This window comes from Betta splendens, chromosome 11 (assembly GCF_900634795.4).
Source record: "Betta splendens chromosome 11, fBetSpl5.4, whole genome shotgun sequence".
In the NCBI taxonomy this organism is placed as follows: domain Eukaryota; kingdom Metazoa; phylum Chordata; class Actinopteri; order Anabantiformes; family Osphronemidae; genus Betta; species Betta splendens.
The window spans coordinates 14,803,404-14,827,569 of NC_040891.2; the positions used below are offsets into that span (position 1 = coordinate 14,803,404).

At 45.9% G+C, this 24,166-nt stretch overlaps 1 protein-coding gene across 6 annotated transcripts; it reads right to left on the reverse strand.

The window, feature by feature from the left end:
• Positions 1-7,858: 7,858 nt before the first annotated feature.
• On the reverse strand, positions 7,859-22,706 carry rxrba (retinoid x receptor, beta a). 6 transcript variants are annotated; one of them, XM_029167812.3, is made up of 13 exons: positions 22,571-22,706; positions 21,581-21,729; positions 19,903-20,138; positions 19,311-19,464; positions 18,984-19,163; positions 17,847-17,867; positions 16,132-16,292; positions 15,921-16,050; positions 15,486-15,618; positions 14,270-14,305; positions 12,988-13,079; positions 12,789-12,894; positions 7,859-12,602 (listed from the first exon to the last, which is right to left on the reverse strand). In XM_029167812.3, exons 2-13 carry the CDS (start codon positions 21,594-21,596, stop codon positions 12,455-12,457), a joined length of 1,413 nt encoding a protein of 470 aa, XP_029023645.1. In that variant the 5' UTR covers positions 21,597-21,729; positions 22,571-22,706; the 3' UTR covers positions 7,859-12,454. The 6 variants fall into 6 exon arrangements, with proteins under 6 accessions (XP_029023645.1, XP_029023643.1, XP_029023644.1 ...); XM_029167810.1 differs by lacking the exon at positions 22,571-22,706 and adding an exon at positions 22,414-22,564; XM_029167811.3 differs by lacking the exon at positions 22,571-22,706 and adding an exon at positions 22,320-22,478.
• Between the last annotated feature and the right edge of the window lie 1,460 nt (positions 22,707-24,166).

Genomic DNA, 24,166 nt, shown 5'->3' on the forward strand with positions numbered 1-24,166 from the left:
CACACACACACACACACACACACACACACACACACACACACACACACACACACACACACACACACACAACAATGGGCTCTTTCTCCATCAGCTGGCGGGTTAGTGGCGTCAACACAGACTGGGAAAAACTGTCTGTGACTCAATGTTACTGAAACAGAGATGCACGAAGAGTGTTTGTTTTCTTTTCTACTTCATCTCATTTTGTTTAAAGTCTGCTTTTACAAACCGTTCAGGTAAAAGCAGGACTCTACACTGCGCTGTGAATGGAGAAGAGACTGACTGCTCCATCAGCCAATCAGATCTTTGTCCGCCATGTTCACCACGCCCCTTTCCGATTCCTGGAGCTCGTCTCCTCTCTGATTGGTCAGTTCCGCTCCAAGTCGTTCTGCAGCACTGGCTCAGGTGTAAAAGGAAGAAAATAGGAGAGGGAGAAGACAGATCAGTGTGTAACAACCATTACTCTCACCTTCACCTGCTGGTGACCAAGCACCAGGTGTGAGGACGTGCTCATCATCTGAGATGCAGCATGCGTTTAGACAGTGATACTGGATCAGGTCACAGGGCCTTTGTTACTTGTCATAGATAAATCATGTGTAGATCCGTCCAGACAGACTGTGGGGTTTATAACAGTGTTTTCTGCACCACCAGTGGGTTTATGCCTGATGTCAGACTGCCGGCACATTAACTTTAAGCCATCTTTAATCTCAGACACATTCCTTTCGTATGTTCAAAGTTAATTTCATCTCCTCATCTGTCATTAACATTATGTACGTTTCAAAGCCGTCTGTGTCATAAATGTTTCTAGTCACAGCCCGTCGTTGAGTCACTTTCTTTAAGGCAGACTTCACATCCAGACAGTGATGAACCATAATTATCCGTGTTGCTCTTCCTTTCATTTCTGATTCTGAGGGGAACGAGCTGGAAGGTGTTTCTGCTCTGCGTTTTTTCTGTCCCACTGTCTCTTAACATTAAAGGTGAAAACACAGAAGCGTTTCTTTTCTCGTAAAAAACTCGTCCTGTTTCATCTGAGCGGCTTCAGCTTCGGTGAGGACGTTCTCCAGAAGGTTCTGTGCCGCTTCACTCTGTTCCCCACTGGTTTGCTCTCACCTGAACCTGACTCTGACCCAAACATTCATGAGATGTCTGACTCCAAAACCTATTTTCCCAGAATACGCATCCAGCGCATGTTAATTCCAGACTGAGAGCGAAGGGATGCGCTTGATGTGCGACGGCCGTGTTTTAGGTTCTGTTTGGTGGTGAACTGTCTATGTTTGTCTATGAATCTGCCAAAAGCTGGAACCGCCCTCTCATAAGAGACTAGGGGTTTGATGTATGCAGCGGCTGTGATCATGTGAAACCATGAACTAGGCTGCTGCACCCACCAATTACACATCAGCCGTCATTAAGGAAACGGCCGGACCTGGAAACGATCACATGGAAGAGTCAGATGTTAAGTTCAGGCCAGCAACAAAATACTGAAGCACTTAATGCAATAAAGTAAAAGTAAATTTTAACCCAGGACTTTACCTGATCGGGGACTTATTCCCCTGTTTGTGTACTTGACTACATGTGACGGTCCAGGAAACGCGGCCTCAGTGCAGCTCCGTGTTTCATTCACTTCCTGGACACAGTGGATCAAGTGTCTTCACTGCTTTGGTTCTGACCTCCTGGTTCTGAAGGTAAAAGCAGCTGGCGGTAAAGAGAGACGACCCAGAGACGTGCGTTTATGCTGCACGGTGCAGTGTGAGACTCATCCTCCAGGATTAGAATGAGTGAGAGAAAGTGATGTTCTGTTGATGTAGAAATGTCAACGACCAGAGTGAAGCGTCACCACAGACCAAAGCTTCAGCGTCTCATGCCTCTGATGAGTTCAACTTAATAGGTCGTCACATATCAGAGCCAGTTTGTCAAATAATCATAAATATATAATCATAAATAAATATTTCAAACTTTTATATAAAAAAACTGCATCTGGTTCTGTCAGAAAACAAGAATAATTTAACTCTAAGGGTTTTAATTGTGATGCCAGAATCTGCAGTGACACAATCAACATCCGTTTTTAATGAAATAGAATTATTTCATAGTCACATGCAGCTTTATGAGGGTTCTGTTTCCCATCAGGTGCTCCAGCAGGTGCCTCCCTGTCGCAGACTGACCTGTGATCAGTTTCCTGTTCTGTTGCTTTGACCCGTGTGACCTGAGTCCCTGCAGGAGACGAGACTCGATGACAGTCAGTGAGCGGAAACTGGAGGAAACACAGACGACAGCAACAAAGTCACAAGTGGAAATACTCCTGGAACATAATACCAGCAAATATTATGTAAAATAAAACAAAAAAGTTAATATGGTGAATAGTAAGTAAACTTTAAAATAACTGCCAACTGCAGGTTTCCTGTCTTACTGTTGTTTTTCTGCTGACACAGCATGTCGTACGGACACATTTGTCCTCATGAATCTTTGCCGTTTCAGCCTCCAGCCTGTTCCTGTTCCACACCCTGAACCAAACACAGCAGCTATCTGCTCAGCATCCACATTATAGAGGCACCGCAGATTCCAATGGCATCATGACCTCATCGCCTGAAGCACACGCATCCACTGACCGCCTTGGAAAGAGATGAGCCACAGTCTCTGCATCAACAGGTGGATGAGAGCCCTTCAGTTCCACCATTAAACCTCAGTGGCAGCCATTCTTCAATTAATGAAGCCTTTTAATCAGCCGGCCGCTAATTGAAGGGTTTCACAGGGTTCCCTGAGGGGAGGCTCTGTCAGACGTGCCGCCCACTGACACTGGATCCGGTCAGACAGAGCTGGAAACTGTCCGGAACGACCAGCGCCCGGTGACGGAGCTGCTGTGGAGACGCGTGACTGCGTCCGAGACGAGGGCGCCTGCAGCCGGGCAGAGAGGTGGCATCCAGCGCCTGTGGGCAGCGCTCCCCCTGCACCCATTCCCAAAGCAGAAGCTTGTAATTACAATAAAGCGCCTGTATTATATTGCTGACTTCCTTGAAAAGTCTGTATTTTACTGGGCAGGGCTGCAAACGCACACACACCCTGTTGGCCACAATACACTGAAATAGATCAGAGCAGGGAGGAGGAGGAGGAGGAGGGAGGAGGAGGGGGAGAGGGAGAGAGGAGGGAGGAGGAGGGGGAGAGGAGGGGGGAGAGGGCAGATGCTCCGAACTGTCTGACAGCCAGCGGACGAAGAAACTGCTGGAGGTGAGTGCAGCTGAGAACGGGTCAGGGATGAAGTCCACTCCCAGAGAAACCACATGGCTGAAAATAGGCCGACGGAGGGAGGACGGAGGAGCAGCAAAGCACTTGTGATGTTTAACAGCGCGTGTGCCAGTTAATCCGTGAGCACACGCCGCTCACGTTTGATATGCGATCGGCTGAAATTAGTAAAAAATGCAACGTGTGTGTTCCCCTCCTCGCGCTGATGCCTGTTTCATTACAGCCTGTCAACGCCTCACAATTCTTCCTGGGAACGTGAAGCAGCCTTTTTCCCCGTGGACGGTAAACAGTGGGTGAGCTACACAATTAGCCACAGACGGTCCACACGCTGCGCTAACGCAGGGGCAGCAGGAGGAGCGGTGAAAGTACGAGGCAGCGTTTATTCAAACACACAGAGCCAGCGCCACCTGACCACACCCAGAAACCACCCAGACACGAAGGCCTGAGAGACAGCGATGGAGGACAGCGATAAGAGGCCAAACGCAGCCTGGGAGGAGAAGTCAGGCCGTGGAAAGGTACCGGCAGGAAAAATCAGAAGAATGAACAGAGGGGGAGGAGGGGGGGGGGGGGGGGGGGGCTGGTGAGGGGCACAGGCCTGAGAGGGAGAGGGAATGAATGAGCGCCATTGATAAAGACGGGGAGCGCTGGAGGGACAGAGGGGATCAAAGGTATTTACATGTGGAGGCTTTTAGAAAGAGCCGGACAGAGCGACGGACAGACGCGTCTGTGACTGACCTACTGACTAGAACTCAGGGCGGGACTCAACAGCGGCCGGTTTGTCCTCAGAGCTGCAGGTTTTTCCACAAATGAAGTCACCTCAGCAGCTGCAGTTTCCCTGGAACACGATGAACCGGTGACCTCTGTCTTCAGACGCATTTAAAGCCAGTCATGAGTCAGACGCCGCTGCTGAGGTCAGGCTGCAGGTCACGCAGGTCATTTTAGAGCTGCGGTGACACCGTGCTTCACCTGCTCAGCTCAACATTACAGACCAGTGTGGAGGAACCTGGAGCTGGACCTTTTTCACACCCGCTGCTCAGCCGAGCGCTTCCAGAACCAGACAAGAGTCCTGCAAAAACAGCAGAGGCAGCGCGGAGACAGGATGAGGGTAGAATGAAGGTTAGCGCCTCAGACAGTTCCAGCTGCAGGTAACCATAGCAACAGTGATGATGCTTTGTTACCTGACCAATTAACAGGTGAAGACACCTGTGATGATAAACACAGGAAATGTTTGTCTCCTGAAAAAAATCGGATTCTTGCACATCATCTACAATCTTTATCTGTGGCCCAAACTCACTCACGTGTGGTGGCTTTGTTAAGCTCTGATTTCAGTCTTGCTGGTGAGCTCACTAAGTTATGTTATTAACAACTCCTCATTTTAATGGGAATAAAGTCAACTTAAATCATCCTGGTGGACCTGTCCTGTGCGTTTAAACCTTAAACCTCCGTCCACAGGTCAGAGGAGGCTCAGATCCTCTCACGGAGCCCGTGGACAGAGCGACTCCTCAGCCGCCGAGGTCAAGGAGGAATGCACCAGGGGAGAGGGAGGGAATGTACCACAGGGGTGTTGAGGAAGGGGGTGGGGTGGCAGCGGAGGAAACACCGATGGGAAACAGAGGGGTCTTTTGTGAGGCAGGAAGCTGCTGAGACCACGGCCCTCGCTCTAGGTAGAGTATGAGAGAAAGGCTGAGGGACGAGGAGGAGCCGAACCAGGAAGAGCTGCAGAGGAAAGGAGCTGAAGGAGACGAGGAGACGGGATGAAGGAATATAGAGGAGGTGGGACCAGATCATTAGTGCACTGGTGCTCAAGTGGGGCCTGTGGCAAGTGGAAGTTCACATTTACTGCCCACAATATTAACTAAAGTCAGTAAAGTTAAGAATCGCTTCAATTTCACAGAGGCAGGTCCTTGAATCCTTAAATACCTTGGGTTTGCTCCAGCTTAAACACGCAATAACCAAACATGCAGAGCCAGAGTTGGTTGGGAAAGTGCACGATCAGCACATGCTGCCACCATCAGAAGTCTTTAAAGCCCAGGTCTGATTATATATAACGTGGAGACTTGTTGATTTGTCAATAGAATAAAAGAGATGAGGAGCTGATGTAGGTGGAAGGAGGATGAGTCAGGACCGTCTGCAATGATTCATTTCCACTACATGAGGCTGAAGATGCATCTTAGACACAGCAGCTCAGGGACAAATGCCACTGAAACGTTCATCTCAGCTCATCCAGGCCTCAGCAGGTCACACATGCAGAATGCAGCCTGGAGATGCTGCAGAACGAGGACAGCATCATGTCTTCCCCTGCTGGGTCCTCTCTTCTGACTGGTTTCCTCTCTTCTGACTGGTTTGTCTCCATCTGGTTGTTTCAGAGCTGGTGCTTCGCAAACTTTCCAGAGGAAATACTTTCTCTAATAAAAAGAGTTCATGTTCACTGATGTTTATTTAACTCAGATCTGATTAATCTGTGAAGAAACAAATTTAACAGAATCTAGTTAAATTTAAGTATCTAACAAGTGTTTAGAAAAACTTAACCTGAAAAACCAACTCAACATGTGATAGTTTTCAGGTTTTGGAAGGAGGGCGTTCAGGAGGGCCCGGTTCTATGTTTGACCCACATTCGGCCCAGTCATCTAAGTGCTCCCACACGGTCTGCTTGTTCCTGAACCCCAGCGTGTGATTAGAGCCGCAGGAACACGGAGCAGCAGCGATTGGGCTCAATGTTGTCACTGTGGCTCTGAAGGTCCCTCTCGTCCCAACAGTCAGAGGCAACGGGCCGTAAAATGGAGCCAGTGCTTTAGGTTGGTTTAGAAGATAAACAATACAGACGTGACGGCACAAAATGTTTTCCCTCAAATTCCAAGCGTTTGGCTGCTTTCACCGTTTTCTGCCACAGGACAAAACACGAAGCTGGAATGTGAGTAAACACGGAAACGTCGTCGCTGGTTTATCACAATAAACACGTCTGCTGCTGAGAAGCGGGTGGTTTAATTATGCAGCCAAAGGTTTTCAACTTAAACTGTTTATGTTTTGTCGGCCACTTTCTCACATTTAGATCAAAACCAGTCGTTCATGCTCAGAACGTTTAAGATTTTTACCTGGAAGAACAGAAGCAAACACACCTGAGATTCTGGGCAGCAGTTTGGTATTTGCCCCCGTGCCCCCCCCCCCCACACACACACACACACAGTACACACGCACAGTACACACGCACGCACAGTACACATGCACGCTGCACGCACACGCACACACACTTCAAAGGCGCCTTGTTTGTTGGGTTCACAGCAATAACATTTAACCAGTGAAAATGTGTGAAGAAAAAATTAGGAGGAATTTGAAACTAAGTATAAAGATGTCTTTCTGCAGAAAATACCATGGGCACAGAGGAAGGGGAGGCTGGGACCAGAGGGGGGGTGGGGGGAGTCCTAAGGTGGTTTTCTGGGAGGAGTCAGACTGAGTGACGAGTCATTGAAGACGTGAGCTGGTGAGAGGCTGAAGAGCTTCACTAGGTTTAAATCACTAAACTCAGCTGTTACATTTGCTGTGTGTCTTGACTTTTACTTACTATCAACAGCTTCAGGCTGGGAGGTCAAAGCTCTAAACATGCTGCTGGGCTGTAACAGTGGACTCATTGTGCCTGCGCCCTCTGCTGGCGGCCGCTGGTTCTGCAGGAGCAGCTTCACTCGGCTCAGACTTCTGAAACAGGGAAAGTGATGCTCAACATCCACTGTTTGGAGGCAACCAAACCTCTGCTTCCAGCACATAAACGGCCCTAAACCAGAGTAATGGAGGCAGTGAACAACCCAAAACAAGAACAGGAAACTCTGGCTCATTTAAACCAACCGCTAACTTCTACCACTGTTACTCCTACAAATCTGGTTTACACCCAGAAAATCACACAGGAGCACGTATGAAGATGCAGATGAGCTACAGATGAGTCACTGCTCAGCATTTAACATGAGGGCTACAACCACAGCTCAACAAATAAATGCTACTAAAGAATGGAATGAAAAACATGACTCAGAGAAACCTATGTATAAAAGTAGGGACTTGACAGGCAGTTAACCATTTTAAGACTGTGCAACTTCTTCATGATCTTGGGAATGAGGAGGAAGAGGAGGTCGGGAGCTGGACCATCGGTCAAATGGAAGGAGGTGCTGCTGGAGGTGGGAGGAGAGCTGGAGGGAGAGAGAGGAACCTGGCTACACAAACGCCACAATCCTAGTTTAACACGTAAACATGTGGTGGAGGGACCGGAGCCACCGGTGCAGTCAGGTTTACCTGGAAACGATCTGCTGCTTCCTTATTGCTCAATGTGTGTAACGTGGGTTCAGGTCCGTCTTCACCACACACCAGGTCTGAAGCAGGGAGGAGGAGGAGGGATGAAGGCGCCTGAGGAGAAGAGGCAGTGCTCCCTCTAGAGGCCGGACGGTGGCGGTGCGCTGCCCGCGGTCACCGGGCCCTGGGGTCCTGCTGGACTGAGGAGGCAGCATCACTCCAACAGCAGCCGTCTGAGACGTCACATCCAGAGGAGCTTCGTCTGGATCCCACTCACAGTTTACAATAGCTTCATTATTTTTAACAATGTCATACAGAGTATCGGTCAAATAAAAGAAAACCCAAACACATCACATACAGTATTAAAACCTTTACTCAGACTTGATACAACAAACAGAAACAAGATTCAGAATTAATGACTGAAAGAATTACTCATTTTTTCTTCTTTCAGTCCTCAAAGCACACAATAGTCATATTTAGCTCCACGTGTATGATGGAGTAGGATACAAACAGGACGAGACACGAGAAAGAGAAAAATTAAGAGTGACAGACTCTGATTTTACAGCTCTTGCATTTGTTTAATACTTTGTAATAAACAAAAGTTGGACAGAACAGAAGGAGATGAAGGGGGAAGAGATGAAGAATTTAATATAAAGAGTAAACAAGTCAGGAAGATTCTAGATCTACTGGAAAATATGTTTGTCTTCACAATCGACAGCAAACACGGGAACCGAGTTCTTCAAGTCCCTGCTCTGTTTCACTCTCTGACCTAAAACTCCTCCAGTCAGTTGACCTGACCCTTCTGAGGCCTTCGGTGAAACCAGATTGGGCTCCACGGTGCCGTCTGTAAACCAGACCAGCTGCTTTTACGCGACTTTGCAGTCACAGCCACAGTTTCTCCACATCCTCAATGATTTGTGTTTACTGCCGTCAGCATCAGTTCAGCACAGTAAATGTATGAGATTGTTGGAGTGGAGCTGGTGGTTAAGACATTCATCCCAATCTATCTGCAGAGGAGCAGGGGCTAAGCTAGGCTAGGCTAGGCTAAGCTAAGCTAACCCCAAGCTTCAGGCTGGGGCCCAAGAAAAAGCACCAATACGCAGCCTGAGCAGCGGCGGAGGCCGACACAGGTCCAGGGCTCTGCAGGGACCAGCTGCCTCCTCTCCACTCCATTCCCATCAGGCCCTGCTTCAGTTTGCTCTACACAGGCCAGGGCAGTGCACACAACATACATGACAAACAGGCCCAGGGGACTGAACAGCCTGCGCTTAACACGGCAACAAACAGCCTGGCAGTGATAAATAAACCGGAGGACGTGGTGGTTTCAAGGCTCGACTCCACATTTGTCTAAATCTATTCTCACTCAGCCTGGGATCCACTTCAAACACCCAAGTCTGTTTTCAAAAGTACAGTCATTTCAAAATGAAACATGCAGCGACAACACCGCTGCTACACAGTCAAAGGTCGCAGCACGTCTTCATCCAAGAACTCACAGCGACGTCTGCAAAGAGGGAGACGCGGTCCCGGACCCCGTCCTTTCAGACCTCCAACGCTTCTGTAAAAAGCTTCACATCCACAGTTTGATCTCAAGTCAACTCCAACGCAAAGCTACTGGTTTTCAGCCCACGTGTCTGTTTAAAGTAAAGCAGAACTGGAGGCTGGGGTGATAAAGCATCGCCCGTCTCCTCTGTGCATCCTGTCATCATCTTAAAACTAAAATCAGCAGCGCTCATCACATCACGGCCAACAGCATCTGCAGTCACAAATACACGAAAGCCAAGAAATGCCTCCAACCAGCAAAGCGTAAAGTGGCTTCGCTCACACACCTGCACCCACTGTGTAGCTTCTTCACTGTATCATTGACCTAAACTCATAAATAAACCAAAAGAGACGTTGCTATGATGGGACAGACTTCTCCTGTAACAGACTACGCTAACATTTAAACAAACATATTTCCTGACACCACACAACAAATACACAAGTTGCATATTTAGATTTTGCACTGAATTTTCAATGGAGATTGGCTTTTGTTCGGTCAGACGCGAGCGACGGGTGATTTAATGTCAATCAGACTGACCGCGACCATCACTCCCACCCCCAGCGTCAAACACGAGGCAGCGAAGCTCAAGAGGAAACTTCAAAATGAAAATCCTGCACAGAAAGGAAACATTAACACAAGGTGAGATTATTTACAAAAGCACACGTCCTGAACTGAGTGACGGATCATTTTACGATGCGCTCATTAACTTCATTTTAAAACCAAACCACCTTTGGGTTACTGGGGTCTAACTAAGCCAGCCTCTAAGCCTGGCTCCACTCAAACCTCTCAACCAGTCAAGCACTGAACATATGGCAGCGTCTGCTGGCCGCTCTGCACCAGGCTGCAGCAGAGGAGCAGACAGACTGAGTGGAGCTGGTCGAACGTATGCACGGAGCAAGAAAAACAGGAAACACACCAAACTCTAAGGTCAGACCAACACAACAGGCGTTAAACGTTAGAACACATCCACCTGTCTCACAGGTCGTCTAAGTCCACATCACATGCGGAAGCCACGGATCCTCTCTGAGAAGAAGTATTTGGACTGTCTGCAGGAAGCTCATCAGCAGCGACCGGCCCGACCGCTCTCTACACAAAACACGCCACCAACAGCCAAAACGCGCAAACACTTAGCTGGTGAACATTTTCCATAGTTGGGAGCAACGTAAAACATAAGCAAGGACGATCTGAGGGAGCCTGACATCTACGCTGATCTACTCAGTGAGGGAACAATGGATTTGTCTGTACTTGCATATGTGTTTGCACTGAAGTCTTCAACTGAAAGCCTCTGAGTTGTTTAGCACCTGGTAGAGGACAGCTGCACCTCTTCCCTGTAGAATGAAACTGCAAAATGTCCATGTGTAGTTTCTAATCAATACAAAGACTAAACACTCTTAAATACCTTAAGAACATGTAATACATCTTCAAATTGCTCCCCTCGAGTCTAGAAAGTTGGATTCACCAGGTTTCCTGATAGAGGCTGCATTTTCCTCCCACTGCAATGCTCACATTCAGTGGCCTACGAATTCAAATCACAGTAAATGTCAAGTGCCGGCGTCAATGAAATGCAGCCAATCGGTTCAAGAGCAACAGAAAACGTTGGCGGGTGGTGCAAAAGCAGCAGGAAGATGGAGTTTGCCCTGGGCTCAGTAACGTCTTCAGGAGGAGGAAGATCAACGTTAACTCAACAGCAGAAATGAAGAGCTTCTACGTGTGTGTTTGTGTGTGTTGGAGCCGCACATTCAGTCACACCAACGTGAACAGACGTTTGTTTCTGCATGAGTCCTGGCTGTTTTCTATTATTTACATCTACTATACAAAAGTCACAATAAAGTCTCACAGCTGCAGGTAGTAGGTGTAGGATTTCTGTCATCAGGTTATTGCAGGACACTCATCAACACAGATGTAACACTGGTGCGTTAGTTACATGTGAGCAGTGGACTGTACAACTACTGCAGGTGAAACTAAATGACGCAATATTGGCACGGTCACATCAGTAAAAACTACTCGTCATACTTCCATCTGAGCAAAGGCTCAGCTCTTTGCATCCAATTGTACACAGAGGACAGAGTGCAGCATCTTCAATACAAAGCGATGCCTCTCAAACGGTTCAGCATTTTGTAGAAGGACACTTCAAAGGCCGCTGGGCAGGAGCTCAAACGTCAGTGTTAGGTCACAGGCTCACCAAGCACACACACCTGCTCAGAGCAGGGTTTATAATACGAGGAGCTAATCAGGAACAAGGACGATTGGGAAGGGGTCGGGACAGGCCAGCAGATGTCACGTACATCACATCTGCAGTAACAATAAACCCTACACATAGTACCTTGAAGGTCATTTCAGGTGTGAGAACAGATGGTCATTTCTAGGAAACAAGGACACAGTTACAACTCATGAAAGTGCATAAATGACCACCAGCAAAGGATTGAGGAGGGGACAGGAGAGAGGACAGAAACAAATACTCTGTTGTCTTGCATGAGGCTGTTCTTCCTGTGAGCCTCGAGCTGTTTAAAACACCAACTGCCCAAGTAAAGGACAAAATCAAAGCTAAAAAATAATAATTCAAGTCATTCTTCTTGTCTTACAAAGCCCACTGTGCGCATCAGGGTGGGAGGGACCGAGCTGCTTCAACTAAGTGCTCCCAGCCCCCTTTTCCTGGATTTCAATGCCTTGGAAAAAGCTCTCATTTCATGAGTACAGTACTTCAAAATAGAAACTCCATCAAGTTTCAGCATGAATATTCAAAAAAGCAAAACATAGTTCAATGTTTACAATGGTTGAACTAAGTGGGATGGGACGTGTCAGCGTGTCCTTCATTAGGACACTTCAACAAGATCAACATCAATTAGAAGGGAAGGCGATTTAAATGCTATGCACGTGATTATTTTCCATCTAAACCAGACAATGATCGATAGAACACACAGAGGTGCACCGAGCAGTGCAACTAAGCAACCCGGTTAAATCAGGGAGCGAACACCTGTCACCAGAAACACAAACACTGAGATGAAGATGTGGAAATGAAGGATCACTTGAAATTAAGACATTTACTGTATGTGTGATGGAGGGGGTGTGTTCCTGGAGTCATAAACCCTCTGGTGGAAAACTGAGCATGGGAAAAGTGTGTGTACGTGTTTACAGCAACATTTTTCATCTGAGACTTTTATCGTGTATTGTTCATATTGCATGTCGCTTTGTGTTTGCAGGTCTCAACCTGCACGTGAGAGAAAAATCAGCCGGTGACAGTAGTGTGTGTGTGTGTGTGTGTGTGTATACAAGTGTGAGAGCTGGTACATCAAAACCAGCAGGAGGTGCCTTTAAGTGAGGCCCAACGATAAGAGCCAACACCCGGCCACAGGCCGACGTGCCGGGGTTCCTGCTACGCATCAGGTCCTGACCGGACCCACCCTGCCTCCTCTAGGTGAGCTGGTGAGGCGCCTCCAGCATCTCCATCAGGAAGGTGTCGATGGGCGTGTCGCCGATCAGCTTGAAGAAGAACAGGTGCTCCAGGCATTTTAGACCAATGGAGCGCAGCGCCGGGAGACGGAGGAGGAGTTTGGCAAACCTGGAGGACGGAGGGAAGGACGAGACCAGAGAGAGAGAGTTATGACTGGAAACAGACCTCTGGTTGTGAGGATCTGAGGCTGGTCTTGGTTCTGGTCCCTGATGCACTGACCCACTGTCATGTCGAGGCTGAGGTGGACTATTATGTGACTGTATGTCATCATACGTCTCAGTAAGTCGGACCTACCTGCCCTGCTGATCGGGGTATTTATGTTTGCAGTAAGCTTCAAGAGATGCGTACACCCTCTCCCTCAGGAGCTCCACCTCACTGGGGTTGGACAAACCCTTGGCATCTCCAGGTAAATACAGAGACATACATTATCTATGCAGGATTAAACCCATCTCAGTCAAATCACTTTCTACAGGTCCACTAATAGTCTGAGTACCTGGGTTGAAAAGGATGATGGCTCGAAGGCAGCCCAGCTCTGACTTGTCCATTTGCATGTCTCTCATTTTGCTCACTAGTTCTGTCAAAACCCTGAGGACAGGACAGGAGAGATATTGCAGTAGGAGATTGAAGGACAATGAAAAGCAACAGAAGGATGTAAGAAGACAAACACAAGCAGGAATATAAAAAAACAAAAGACAGAGAGGGGAGGACAGTGTAAGAACAGAAACAGACCAAACACCATAGTTACTTCATTCAGGACGTGGCTGTACTGCTGGTTCTGCAGGGAAACACTGAGCAGGGTGACAGACTGGTTCTGGCTGTGGCTGACTGGGTCTTTAGGATCAGCTGAGGAGGCTAATTTAGGTAAAAGTGGAAATCTACCACAACTGTTACAAAAATAACTTCCTTCTTTTTTTTAACCTGTTGACGCACATATTGTAGATTTATATATTTATACAATATTTTTATGCAAACAGTTACACAGATAGTTTTCTGAACCATAGATACTTTTGGATAATTGTTTGAATGTTTGTATTTGAACTGTTAAGGATCCAATGCACAGTCCTGTTATTTAAGAAAACGCATGCAACAAATAGAAAAGCAATCAAATAACTAAACAAATGACTCAATGGTTCCTGTGTGTATTATTTTACTGCTACTTCTGATCTTCTGCCAAGAATATTGAATCAAATTGGAAAAGACTGTGGAGGGAGGGGGAAGAAGTGACGGCCATTAAGTGCAGTTTATTGGCTCCTCCATCACAGAGACGGACATGTGCTTTTAATGACGTGACCGACTGTAACACCCCGTCCAATGTGGTGCGTTTCAAAGTCAGCTCTAATACAAACCAGGCTCAACGGACCAACGTTATCTTAGTTAGTTGATTTAACGAAGAAAACATCAGTTCATCAGTGAAACGGTCAACGTGAGCTACCAGTGTTTACAGACACATCACACTGTTATGACCCGGTAACGCTCGCTTAGCTTTGTAAAGCCAGCCCAAACGTTTGGATTTGCTCATTATGGTCTGGCAGGGCTCAACAAGCATCGGTTTGTTAATAAAATGTATCATCAGTGGGAAAGAGATGAAGTATTCTACGGACAAGCAGATGGGTTCGAATTTAAACCCTCACCCCCGGAGTTCACTGAGGAACCTCAGATCTCTGAGGAACATCTTTTAGGCTGGCTTCTGCAAAGCTGGCAACGCCTGAAAGTTGGCTTCAATTAAATTTAAGAGGAGGGGTCTGAGAAAAGTGTTGGTGCAGAGGCATAATTACCTGTCCAATATGGCCCCAACCTCGGCATTGTGTGCCCTGCGTGTTCAATCACAATGTGTTATTACAATGTCATTACACAGTTTCTGAGAGATAATCAGAGCTTACAAATGATTTCGCAGTGAAGGTCTGTGCTGTTAGAAACTGCATACTGAGATCTTTGGACTGTTGGGATGAGGGTAGTTCACATTTTAAAATTGGGATTTAAAAATATAATATTTCTTCACATTTAGAGCTACTGCATTAACATGAGAATAATGAGTAGATTCTAGTACTTCTAGGTTATGAAAAAGAAAAATACTGTGCTTTAAATTTTGTTTGGAAATTTTTATTAATGTGTAATTCTGCTCCACAAAAACAACAGTTTGAAGAGCATTAAAAGGTTTTATTAATTAAATCAATATGTGTGAAAATATGATTGGGTTAACAGATGCTGATGCCAAGCTGAGACAGAAGCCTGCTACTGGAAAGAGCGCTGCTACAAAAAGGAAATTAATCAGTGAACCGTTTGCCATGAACGCAGTTAGTGAGCTTTACCCGACAGGATTTCTAGATCAAAGTCACATTTGTGCCTGAAGTGTAACTGTCAAAGACTGGAGGTTTGTATTTAATGATCTTAATTAGGTCATAAAGGCCAAAGAAGTCAGAAGTATTAAACCTTGGCTTTTCCAGGACACTGCACTAACATTTGTTTAACAATATGAAGAGACACTCGTATTCATGGTTAGTATCGGGCATCAGCCAGCCATTAAATGCTTAAGTGTGTGTGCGCATTGTGTGCATGCATGTCTATGAGTTAGCATTAGTCACCAGCTTCCCTGCCATGCTCTGTCACCCTACAGACAGCACTAAGGCAACGGCTCAGCCAATCTCAGCCAACTCAGAACACAGCAGCTGCAGCCAACCACATGACAACACCATGTGCTACGGACTGATCCAGGCACCAGCCGGCTAAACCTGAACATGTTTAACCCTCACAAAACAGAGAGTTTGAGGATATTCATGGGTTTCAATAACATTCAGCAGTGATGTGGATTTACCAGATTTCAAATGGGAGAGTGAATTCTTCTGTTTCCATTGCAGATCTGATCTTAGTCTATTATAGTAGTACTTGTATACTAGTATATCTATTCTACTGTGGCAGGTTTCCCACCACACCTCTGAAGGCTGAGGACATCACTGATAGGAGTCAGATCTCTGCTTCTGATGCGAGTATTACCTGTCAAAGATGGCTCCAACTCCTGCACTGTGAGCACTGTTGCGATGGACGTGCAGGCCGGTGGCCAGCAGGATCCCATCCTTCACGGAGATGGATCGATGAGAGAATGATGCAATCAGGAGCTCGTTCCAACCTGTTGAATGATGGCTAATGGATCAGTCAAGGCCCCCAGTCTTCTGCTGAGCTTCTTTTTAGTTCTAAGTACCTGACGTGACAAAATGATTCTTATCTACTAGATATGACTCACAAGATTTAGGTTTAGAAGTTGATTTGACCCAGTGATGTTTAAAGCAAAGAACGAGTTGCAATTAAATAACAGTATTTCTCACAGTAACTTCTGCTTTGTGTTCTCGTTCGCATAGGAGAGATCACATTGTGCACTTGGCCGCACACCAGGATCTGTGTGAGCTAAAGGTAATGCCAGTCAGAGTTTACCTGCACGGAGCAGGATGACCTGGTCGTCCAGGGGCAGCTCAGAGAAGTGAGGGATCCTCTTGGCCCACTCCACCAGAGTGAAGAGCTGCTTGTCTGCTGCCTGACAGATGTTGGTGACGGGGTCGTTGGGCTGAGGGAAGCAGATGAAGGCATTTACCATCAATTATTCCATCAAACAGCTATCCCATCCCAGCTGGTTGAATGAACTCACCGAGCTGCCGCCTGAACTTCCGTCAGCATGGAGCTCAGTCTTCTGCTCTACGGCCATCTCTGCCTCCAATATCTTCTCCACTGGCATTTCCTCGTTCACCGCACTAGTGGACTCCACCTCGCCCTCTCGCTCCTTGTTCCTCTGACGCTCCTCTTGGACAGCTAAAAGGACAGGGGATTGGGAAAGAAAGACAGAACAACAGGAGAGAAAACATTGAAGGAAAAAAAGTAGAAGAGGAGAGCAGAAAAGAGAATATACAGGTTTGGATGACGGGTAAAAACAGATGAGAAGCAGGAAAAGTGAGACAGCACAGAATGGACAAGGATGAGAGGAATGGACAAAGAAAGACAATGAACAGCAAAGAAAGGATGCAGAAAGAGAAATAAGACAAAGGGAATATGAGAAGTTTTACGTAGAAGATTGATGCATTCATTAAGAGGCAAGAAGAACAGAAGCAGGACAGAAATTGTGAAAAAGCAAAAACGATGATAAATTTCAGGGCTCTCATACGGTCTTTCATACTTGTGTCAGGGCCAGTAGCAAAGCACAAATGAACCGAGACAAACAAAATAAAGATGTATTAATAGCTTTAAAGTGGTGTGAGGGAGGCGGTGTCTGCTAAATCTAAACGGTGTTCTGTGGAATCAGGACTTCATTATAAGGGTTTATTTAATTTACTCCCTGGGTAAAGAAAACCTCTCATTTACAAACTTTGTTTCTGTCAAAAAACAGCAAACTACATAAAGTGAATTAACAACTGACTAAATTTCATGCAACAGTGCATCTCCCTCCCATTTATCCCATCCCTGTGGTACGGGTAAAGAACCTTAGCAACACTTTAAACTGGGAGATGTTACACACAGTATCTGACAGAGCGCTATGAATTATGATTAAATCATTTAAACAAAGTTAATATACCGGTAACTATATTCACATGTTGCAATGCACCTACAGACTTTAACAGACTCCAGTTGTAAATTAAAGTTAACTGCTACTTTTAAAAAGTAGTGTCATTAAGTAGCAAACTTACTTTATCTTTTGACTTAATATACACCAAATCTTAGTCTTTGCCAAGAGCACATCCTACAACAGGTTATATGAAGTTATTACCACAGCTTTGAAGAACTCCTGAATCTGATGTGATATGACAATCTGCAGCGATACTTGAACAGAAATATAACAATTAAATGTTGGCAACTTAGAAAAGTGGGCTTGACTTTGGAAGCTTTACTCGCTGAAATGTTGTTGCTGATGTTTGCACCCTGGAACTGTGTGTGAAATGGACGATGTATGCGACGTTTTAATGTCTTCTCAGGTGAAGACGAGTACGGTCATTCAAGCTGCAGACACACGGTCACTAAGAGGTGAGTACAGTTATAAAGTTAACAGAAGATGTGAAGCGAGTGTGTGGCTGCAGCGGCCATGACCTTACTGGGCAACACCCATGTGATAATAAACAATAAGTAACATGTCAGTGAAGTTAGACAAAAGGACTGTGCAAAGTCAGCAAACTCCCCCTGAATCTATAAAGGTTAGAAAAACATGGGGAAGTGATTCAGGACTGGCACTGATCCACCTCTGAGCACTGGCAAGAAACTATGGAAAAACAGTTCAAACTAGCTCCTACTAATTGATTTGCAATGTAATATCTCTGCGTCTCGCTTGCTCACTCATACAGACACAGCCACACACCCCTCCCTCCCTCTTCTCCTTACATCTGTCGTTCATCTTGGCCACTACAGAGGGAGGGAGGGGGGAGAGAGAGAACGAGAGGAAACAAAAGAGGAAGAGAGGGGGAAAGGGGGTTAGTGTTTACAAGACTCTCCCACCCCCATCTCCCCCTCTACTCGTTCTTTCTGTCCCACACTTCAACATTACTGAAGCTGACTTGATGTGTGACCACTGAGACGATCAATTACAAGAGGATTTATGAATTAGGCATGAAATCATTTAGCTCATGTATTTACTGGGGACAATAGACTGTTGATTTTCAGCGGGAGGCGTTGCCGATCATGCAGAAGAAACCTGTCACAGAACCCGCTGAGGGTTCCTTTCATCTGCATTAATGTAACCCTACATGACTGCAATAATAACAGGGAGTGATTATCCAGAGGAAGAACATCAGCGCTGTCTTACCTACACTGCTCAACTTTAGACTTAGCGGGAGGTAATCCTATTGTCTTAAAATGGATTTAACTGGATTATCAGTGTTGAGACTTTTGTCTAAAGCTGCATCCAGATCATTAGGAGCTTTTAGAATGTCTGTGTTTGATTTTGCATGTACAGCACTTTGAACATTACATGAACAAAGTCATGTTTCATTCCCCGTCAAACAAGATTAGAATGGTTTAAATAAGATGACGTTGGATGGCTTCTAGCATCAGCTTTTTCATTTGTCCAAATTATGGGATACATTTGCCAGAGACGGACGGTCACTTAAAGAGCAAAAACCTGGTAAATATAAAAAGAGATTAAGGTTCTTCCAGACGACGACTACCACAACTCACTGACATGTATTCTAAAGGGGCAAAACTCCAGAAGGAATTTCTTTAAGTGTACAACACATGAAGACTTAACATACACCAACCAGCCACAACATTAACCCCCCCACAGCAAGATGTCTGAAGGTGGGCTGGAACTGAGACATCCGCAGCCTATCACATAAGTCCTGTAGGTTGGGAGCCTCCCTTTGTCTGTCTGTCCCTATCAAATATGCCAAATTTTCTCTCCTACTAATAAATAAAATCATGAATTAAAATCGTGAGGGAGACTTTTTTCCAACTTGACCCTCAAACAACATCATTAGTTGAACAGAAAATGCACGCCCAGGCCACGGCTCCCTGCTGGCTCACCTTCTCTCTTCATGCCCATCGCCAGGCACTTCTGGTAGCGGCAGTACTGGCAGCGGTTCCTCTGTCTCTTATCCACCATGCAGTCTTTATTGTCCCGACAGGTGTAAGTCAGGTCTTTGCGTACTGTTCGCTTGAAGAAGCCTTTACAGCCCTCACAGCTGTAGACACCATAGTGTTTACCTGCAGCATGTGGGGGGAAGCAAAGAAATGGCCACTGAAGTGAGACAAGAGGGAGCGCTAAAACATTTACGGCATTTCTGACATAAAAGTTAAACAACTTTCAAACTTTAAAGGAAACTAGGAGTGGTATTTAAAGTGTGCGGTCACCAGAGGATCTGTCTCCACAGATGGAGCATAGGCGTTTCTGGGAAAGCATTGGCCCTGGGCTGTGGGACGACAGCTGCTTCAAGCCCAACGGAGGTTTCACATCATCAGAACTGCTCACTGCATGGAGCCCCGACATCGACACTGTTGAGTTAATCTGAAAGAAAAAAAGCGACTGCTGTAAGAGTCCTGCACGTCCTGGTCTGTACTGTTTGTTCTGTCCTCCCTGCTCTGATTCTCTCTGCTCCACCTTAAACACGTCTCTCAGAAAAACCGAGGTCCTGAGGACAAAACGCACAACAGTGGTTATGTAAACACTGAGACAAACAAGACTGAAAGGAGTGGAAACACAAAGTAAGAAAAATATACAGTGGCTTCAAAAAGTATTCAGATCCTTCATTGCTTCAGTTTGTGTTTAACTCTAATCTTATTTGAGTAAATAAGTTATTTTACTAACTTGAACTTGAACTAAAATGTCCAAATTTAGACTTATTATAATTAGGTCTACAAAAACATACTTTCCCTTATTATCAGTAAGTACACGCTCACTCGTGAGCCATTCTGTGTTCAGAAACCCGATGAGCTCGTCTCTCACCTGCGGGCTGCTAATGGGGCCGTAGCCCACAGACGGTGTTCCAGGTAGGCAGGGTGAGCCCAGCGAGGAACTGATGACAGAAAAGGGGGAGCCGATGCTGCTGATGGGGCTGTTGACCCCGGTGGAGGTGATGGGAGGGAGGGAGGTCATGGAAGCGGCGGCGGAGGGAACCAGCGGGGACGAGTGCTGGTCTGATGGAGGGGAAGACACAGACGAACTGTCTGGGCTGCGGGAGTCTAATAAGAGACAACAGGAGGTTGATTATAGAGGTAGCTAAAGGACGATCACATGGTCACACAAAGGCACAAGTACCAGTGTTATTACTACACTTTTAATGCTTCCAACACTAATGGTACTAATAATGTGCTACTTCAATTACCAACCTAAACCAGTAGTGTATTCTAAAATCATTTCCCCACTGAATACTCTCACTTCTGAAGAGACCTGTCGCTTTCTCATCCCAGTCGAAACATCTTAATGCATTTTAAACATGTTTGTGATCACAAACCACTCTGATGTCTCAGTTGTAACTCGAGTGAGATGAAAAACAATCATTTGTTTAACACTAAACACATCTGCTAAACATAGAGCACAATGAACAAAGTTAATGTTCATTCCCAGGAACATTTGCTTTACTTTTCTGGCATCTGAAGAAAACTGCAATGGAAAACTAAGAACCGGTCTGGGTGAGTAGGTGTTCTCTGAATGTCCCTGCACTGTGCACTGATGTGTGTGGTTGTTTGTCTTTATGACATGGACCAGTTAAACGGCTTAACCAGCCTGTAAATAAAAAGCATGCCTTATATTATTTTCACTTATTTCTCCTAGTGCTGGAAAGCGACATCAAACACTGACAGAGGAGATTGTGCTGATTTTACAGATCTCCAGCATGCGTTCAGAAAGTTGGCACCCGTGTGCAGCTGGCTGTGCGCTGCTCTTTAACTGCTTTAGGCTGTGTGTGTGCTTGTTGTCTGGTCTAATTCTTTTTTTGCTTCAGACGCAATGGAAAAAAATCTGCCAGTCCAAGGGCCACACAAGTCTTCAAGCCCCACAGCCTCGACCGCAATGTTATTACTTAAAGAGCACAAATAAAAGAAATGTGCATTTTAATAATTGCGATGGTAAATGTATGTTTTTCTTAGGTGTCAGCACACCAGACAACCCATCTGCTTCTTCATGCACAATGACAGGAGGAGAGTCTGTTTAAGACTTTCCAGGTGTTTCACAGCCAGCATATGCACTGAAAACGATCTGGTGCCCAGTGAAGCTACTGCAAATTCTTTAAGGTTCTGCAACATTCTGGTAGCAAACCTTGTTAAGAGGTTATTATAACAACAGTATTAAATGGCAGAGCTGAGGTTCTAACTAACAGTTTCAGCAGGGACTTTTTAGCCCCATGTAGTAGATGATATAGAAAACTACAGAGATGCTGAAACGAGATCGGTGCACAGGATTTCAGGTGATGGCGCCTGTTTGGTTTCATCTGGATTAATGTCAAACGGATTCATTGCAAATGTCAGGTCATAACATTCATAAGCAACATGACTGATGGTGATTTAGGTGTAATGCGTTTGCAACCAAGTGATTTGCTCCTGCAGCTAATAACAGTTTCCAGATCAAATGTTGGCTTCGTGTCCACGTCGTTGCATAACTAACTACAAAGCTGCGGTTTTCTCACCTCGACTGTCTCCCATGATGCTCTCTGGGCCACGGCGCCTGGCTCGCAGCTGCACGCCGGCGTCCTACCGTCTCAAGCGGCCCGCTGTCAAACTCTAGACCGCGGACTGAGGCCCGGGCCGGAGCGGCTTTGGGAAACCAAAAACGGCTCTGAAATTCCGACACAAGAGCGAGTCCGTGTTAGAGCGGGCGTAAGAGCGCACCACGAAACGAACAGAACCGAGCCCGGACGCGGCTGCGAGCTGCGCGTCTGCCTGTCAACAGAGATATTAGTGCAGTGTTATTTGAAGCACTTGGCGTCTGACGGAGCGTCAACGCAACAGGACGCTGCTCGGCCGGTGCCAGTTCGTCGTGTGCCGAAAGCCTACAGCGGTGTCCCGAATAAACGTTGCGTCATGACACCGAACCCAGACCGTGTCTTTCTTCAACGCACCGAAGCGTCCCGGTCCGGTTTCCAGCATTGGACGGTCCATGCAAGCTAGCTAGCTAGCATTAGCCTATAGGCGCTAACCCGTTAGCTCGCCAGTGCCTGTCGTGAAGCAAAGTGGCTTGTAGCGAACAGCGTCCTCAGACATTAACCTGGTTAACACCGTGCATTCTTAACTGTTACGATAATACATTCAAAACAAGCTAAAAGCTACACCTGAGCTAAGTATGTCCAGCCAGGGTCCTAACAGCTAGCACGACGGCTAACGTTAGCCTGAGTGTTTCGAGGTTGAGCCGGAGACGCGAGAACGAACCCGTTTAACATCGGCTGATACGTCTCCGCTGTTTAGTTCCACTGAGCGTAAACTCTGAGCACATATTCAGAGCAAATACATGCGAATTACTGACGGTTAGCGGCGCAGCTTCTTCGCATGAAAAGATGTGGCGACTAGGCCCCGTGCGCGTCTGCCGCTCCCCCCGCTGCGCCTCGTCAACCCTCCCTCCCCCTGAAAGGATGAAAACATGACGCTGGTGGAGGACCGGGCTCGCGGCGCTCTCACTTCACCGTGAGCCGCAGTCTGCGCAGAACAACGGGCTCCCGCGGGCAGGAGACGCGCCGCGCGCTCATGTCGCGCCCCTCGTGCCGCAGACGGAGGGAAACGCATCCAGAGTCGGAGGTCAAGAGGTCAAGACGAGTGCAGCTCAGCGCGTGTGGGGAGGTCGTTAGCGGCCACGCGACGCGATCGATCACTGCGCTCCGTCGTCGCCTAGTTTCTAATCCGCTATAATAATGTACTGATACAATGAATGGTTTAAAAGCTCGTGACATGAGGCTGGAAGAAGGATCCAGTCACCACCAGTGTTGGAGAGTTGGTACTTTTCTGGAATAGTTACATTTTAACACTGATGACAGTTTGAGCTACACAATGCTGTGTATAAATCATTACTAGTGTGATCTAAATCAAACTATAATCAGTTTGGAAATAATGATCGTCAGTCCAGTGTATACACTTCTGCACATCTAGACATGCAGCATCTAGAAACAATTGCACCACAACAAGAAAATGCAGCCAAACACAGAAACCATGTGCAAATACACAACGCTGGGGCATAGTGCACACACAGCAGTTCAGGAAATATTCAGCTGTGTGCATATTCCTGTGACCAGAAATTGTAGGGTGTAAATCATACTGTGGTGCCCGAACCGAAGACTAGAATTATGACATAATGCACCAGAGAGCGTGAAAGAAGTTGTAATCTGAAAGTAAAAGGCAAAAGAAAGGATGTTTCTATCAGAGAATTAAAAAATGTGCTTCTACTCTTCTCTCTATCAAGTCTCCTGTTTTATAACAATAAGTGGTTATTAATGTTCAATATGTTGCATCTTTATAAATGAATCATTGTTGTGTTGACTAGAAGGTCAGAGGGTGCATAGGTGTTACAGAGGTAATTCATGCACTATAAATAAGGATTACATTAATAAGCAAAAGAATTAGAATAGTATGAAGGCTGGTCAGCATCAGTATCTGAGATAAACATAAACACTGGACTTGGAGTCCTAAGTTACCATCCAAGATCCATATGATGTTTAATGACTCATCCGTCAAAACCAAAGTATATAATAAAATAAATATAATAAAAACCTGCATCTTTAAACAAAAAGAAAAAATGTGATTAAATGTTTTTCTTGAAGCCTATCTTGGTTTCTTGTGCTTTGTCGCTCTCCAGTGGACGAAAATGATATTACACGTCACGAGATTTGACCTAAAACACCAGCTTCTATAAAGAAATCTAATTTTCTTTAACGATCATTCAAAGCTACATAAAATTGATAAAACGACGTAATTGTCTACAAATAAACATACTTATATGGAATTAGTTTTACTGGCACTGTCCACCTCTTTGCCATTATTATTTATTTCAATAACAATTACTAATAAACCTACTGACATACATTTATTTTTAATATGATAGGACTTTACAATATTGGTAAGAACAGCTGGACTGGGGTCACAATAAATGTTCTATGAATGTCAGAAACAGAAGGAAGAACAGTTTAATCAACACCTCTAGATGTCAGTGTTGCAACATTTTACAGTTCACAGACTATAATAAACAGCAGAAGAAGAAACAGCACGCGCCCAAAAGCCAGATTTAAAAG